Genomic DNA, 4,505 nt, shown 5'->3' with positions numbered 1-4,505 from the left:
CTCACTGAAAACTCTGCTTCCCAGGTTCAGGTGATTGTCCTGCTTCAGCATCCCCAGTAGCTGGGATTATAGGCTCCTGCCACCATGCCCAGCTAATTTTTGTGTTTAGTAGAGACTGGGTTCCACTGTGCTGCTCAGGCTGATCTTGAACTCCTGACCTTGTGATCTACCCCAAGACTTCCCAAAGTGCTGGGATTATAAGCAAGAGCCACCATGCCTGGCAGTGACCCTGTCTTTTAAAATAAATGGTGAAAATGGTCAGTTTTGTATTGTTAATATATATAAAATTATATTGCAAATAGTAAGAAACCATCACCATGCTGTGTTGCCTTCTGCCCAGAGATCTCTGTTTACAAGGCTGGAAGAGTAGTCAAGCTCCTTTTCTTCCCCTAGGCTTTTTTTCCCTCATTGGTCAGGAGCCCCCCTCCCCTCCTCTCTGTTGGGTGGGGTGCCAATAACTTTATTGGAGGCTTCTGATTGGCTGGATCTCTGTTCTGAATGCCCCCCACCTCCCCTTCTCCCCTCCTGGGCTGGGAGAGTGGGTTGAAGCGGAGCCCTCCTCTTTGCGGAAAAGATTCCTTTTAGGACTAGCTGAGCTGCTCTGGAGCCTGAGGCTGGTGACCCCAGGGCTGGCCAAGGGGTGATGCCGGCCCCCATGGGGCTCCTCGGTCTGGTCCTGTTCTGGCCGCTGGTGGCAGTGACTGCGGAGAGTAAGTAAAACTGATGCGTGTTCCTGGTTCTGTCTAGAGTGAAGCGAGGGGCAGCCCAGATGCACCTGGGGGGGTGCTTTTGTAGCCGGATGCCTGCTGACCTGCCTTTTCACTGCCACCTTTTGTTTTGCTTTTCATGGGGCAGAAGAGCGAGAGATGACAGGTGAATCCTCATCTCTCTCACTTCCGCCACCAGCATCCTCTGGAAACTCAGACAAGGAAGGGGGATTGGGAAGCTGCGGAGACCAGATCTGAAGCCCGGAGTGAGAAAACGCTGCCTTCCAGGCTCACTGAGCTTTAGCCCAGGGGGTGTCGAGGCTGCAGTGAGCCCAGATCAGGCCACTGCACTCCAGCCTGGGCGACAGAGTGAGATCTTGTCTCAACAAAGAAAAAGCAACGTATCTTTATTTTCCTAGAACTCACACTTAAAAATGTAAAAAAGAAAAAAAATCTTTGCTCTCAGGACCCATTTGGTAGTTTGTCAACCCCTGGGAAAATACACTGGGTGAACTCTNAAAAAAAAAAAAAAAAAAAAAAAAATAACATATTTTATGTAACCTAATATATCCTATATATAATTAGAAAAAATAGAAAGTATTAATGATATATTTCCCATTCTTCAACATTCCATATGTATTTTATACTTAGAGCATATTTCAATTTGAATGCTAAATTTTCATTGCAAATACTTGATCTCTTTAGATGTCTTAAAATAGAGTTGAGAAAGTATGTTTAGTTACTGCACTAAGTTATTTCAAACATATTTGAAAGTTTTCTTTTTTAAAAAATATTTTTCATAGAGACGGGATTCACCATGTTGCCCCAGCTGGTCTCAAACTCCCAGGCTTAAGCAATACTCCCAAAGTGCTGGGATTACTGGTATGAACCAGTGCACATGGCTAACAGTCTATTAATAATTGAATTGAGTATTGGTTTTTCATTTAAATAAAATTAAATGAAAAGTTTCTCTAACTAGTAACGTTTCGGATGCTTAATAGCCACACGCTGGACAGCACGGGCCAGATTGTGGGGTCTTTTATTAGTTGGAAATGATTGTTTTGATAGTTGGGCTTTTATTTCAGCATGTAACACTCCCTGGCATACCATAGGTGCTCAGTAAATTGTGTTGGCTTCATAAAATAATGCACATGGATCAGAACTGACAGCTGAGAAAGGTGAAATGGGACTGGATTGCATTTGCTGGCGGAGGTGACATTGATTTCAGTCCATTTCAGGTCTCTTTCAAGAAGTTAATCCGACCTGACTGAAGAATTTATTATTGCCAGTGTGCAATGTTGTCCCATCCTTGGTTAATCTATTATGAATCTATCATTGCATTGCGTGTTTCTGAAATTTTAAATATTTTACATGTGTTTTTTAAGTGCTCAGGAAACGGAAGGGGTGGGGTACGGGTTAATTCAAGCACAAGTCTCTCGCAGCTCTGCTCACCTCTGCAGGTCTTGGTGGGTGGAGGCTGGCGGGCCAGGCTGCTTTGTAGCCTAGCATAGCAGGAAAGCACATGCAGGGATTGTCTGCTGAGCAAACAAGCAGAATGCTGGGCTTGTGCACACCTGAGAATGTCATGATTATGCACACATAGGTTTAACTTGCTGCCCAGTGTCTGAGTGATTCAAGAGTTGAAGGAAAGTTGGAAGGGAAATTGATTGGGTTGAATGTCTTTGACATGTGATTTTATCTGTTGATACTCTACTTGAATGCAAAGAGGGATTTGTTAGATGTGTCAGACTATTTAGGGGAAAAAATCCTGCCCAATATCCTACCACGTTCTGTTGTTTCAAAGTGTCTAAACAAAATAGTCTACAATGCACCGTAGCTCCCACCCCTCCCCATTTTGGGGAAACGATTTGTTTTTCTTTTCCTTTTTTTTTTTTTTTTTTTAAACAGGGTCTTACTCTGCTGCCCAGGCTGGAGTACAGTGGTGTGATCTCGGTTCACTGCAACCTCTGTCTCTTGGCTCAAGCAATTCTCCCACCTCAGTCTCCTGAGTAGCTGGGACCAAGATGTGTGCCACCATGCCTGGCTAATTTATTTTTTATTTTATTTTTGTAGAGGGGGTTTTGCCATGCTGGCCAGGCTGGTCTCGAACTCCTGAGCTCCAGACATCTGCCCACCTCAGTCTCCCAAAGTGCTGGGATTATAGGCATGAGCCACTGCACCCAGAAACAATTTGTTTTTCGAGGGATTAAACAGGTCAGCCTATGTACAATGACCAGTCGAGGTACCCTGGGGTAGCTTTGAGGATGGAAGTGGTATTATTGAAACGCCGTCCCACGGAAATGGCTGCAGATGGATGCCTGGTTAAGGCACAGGAGGGTGTGGATGGTGGCTGGGAAAGATCCCGCAAGTGGCTGGCAGGAAGGGGAAACGAGGCTTAAAAGTAATTGACAGGCCAGGCACGGTGGCTCACACCTGTAATCCCAGCACTTTGGGAGGCCGAGGTGGGCAGATCATGAGGTCAAGAGATGGAGACCATCCTGGTCCACATGGTGAAACCCCGTCTCTACTAAAAATAAAAAAATTAGCTAGGTGTGGTGGCGTGCGCCTGTAGTCCCAGCTACCTGGGAGGCTGAGGCAGGAGAATTGCTTGAACCCCAGAGGCAGAGGTTGTAGTGAGCTGAGATCGCAACACTGTACTCCAGCCTGGCGCCTGGCAACAGAGCGAGACTCTGTCTCAAAAACAACAAAAAAAAATGTAGGTGGCAGTGGAACGGCTGCGTGGCTGGTGGGAGGGAGGGTGGGGTGCTGACCTTCCCAGGGAGAGAGCTCTGGAAATCTCTGGCAGTTTCCTCAGCAGCCTGAACTTGGGGCCAAGGGGCCACCTCACCACGTCTGCTGATGCCCTGGTTGTCCTCTACCCACCGGGGAGTGGCAGCAGCTCCTGCCATTTCCTGCAGCAGCCTCTTGGTCTTGCCTTTGCTGGTTCTCTGTTCACTCACGCATTTGCTCACTTACTCTCTGATTCATTCAGGGTGAGGGTATGGCTGGGGACTCTGGAGCCAGAGTGTCTGGGTTCAAATCCTAAGGCTCCACTGTTAACCAGCTGTGTGCACCTGGGCAAGTCACTTCAGGACTAGGTGCTTTATCTGTAAAATGGGAGTAAGAAGAACACTGACTCGGCTGGGTTGTCAGGGAGATCAAACACGACGAATTAATAAAGCGGCGCAAGTGTTCATGGTATTCATTTATCCAATCTTTCCAGTCTCTACTGGATTCCAGGAGCTGGCGGTTACAATGTTAAATAGGACAACCAAAATAATTAAATCACATACCAATTTTGAAAGGGTTCCACTGAGAATAGGGTGCTATGTAGAGATGGAGGTAGGAAACCTACTCAGGTCAGGGTGGTCAGGGTGGGCCAAGGAGGGACATTTATGCTGAGATAAGGGATGCTGGGACACGGAGGGCAGGTGGAAAAGAGTTGAGGCAAGTAGGAATGGCATGTGCAAAGGCCTTGAGCTGGAGAGGAGCCGCCAGCATGCCTGGAGGGCAAGAGGGGGGCAGGCAGAGGTCTGCTTGCCTGGTTAGGGTTTTACTGTAAGTCTGTGTGTTGAGGGGGGGGTGGTGGGGAGGAGCCCCGGGAGCTCTTAAGCAGGGAGTGATGTGATGTGATCTGATCTGTGTTTTTAAAGACTGACTCTGGCTGCTGGGAGGAGGATGAGTCATGCACGCAGGGAAAACAGTAGGCTCCTTCAGTCATCTAGCCACAGAGGTGGAGGCGTGTGGGTAGCAGAGGGGAGGAATGGGAGGGGCTCTGAGGGGAGGGGACGGGGGATG

At 47.6% G+C, this 4,505-nt stretch overlaps 1 protein-coding gene across 1 annotated transcript in view; it reads left to right on the top strand.

The window, feature by feature from the left end:
- The first annotated feature begins 247 nt into the window (after positions 1-247).
- The window catches only part of LOC108312180, a 160,800-nt gene continuing 156,542 nt past the window's right edge, over positions 248-4,505 (top strand). Inside the window, 1 exon segment of the mRNA XM_037742506.1 lies at positions 248-710. Within this exon segment, the coding sequence (XP_037598434.1) occupies positions 644-710 (67 nt within the window). The 5' untranslated portion in view covers positions 248-643.

The sequence above is a fragment of the Cebus imitator genome, unplaced genomic scaffold (genome assembly GCF_001604975.1).
Source record: "Cebus imitator isolate Cc_AM_T3 unplaced genomic scaffold, Cebus_imitator-1.0 Scaffold122, whole genome shotgun sequence".
In the NCBI taxonomy this organism is placed as follows: domain Eukaryota; kingdom Metazoa; phylum Chordata; class Mammalia; order Primates; family Cebidae; genus Cebus; species Cebus imitator.
This window is presented reverse-complemented; position numbering and strand designations above follow the sequence as displayed.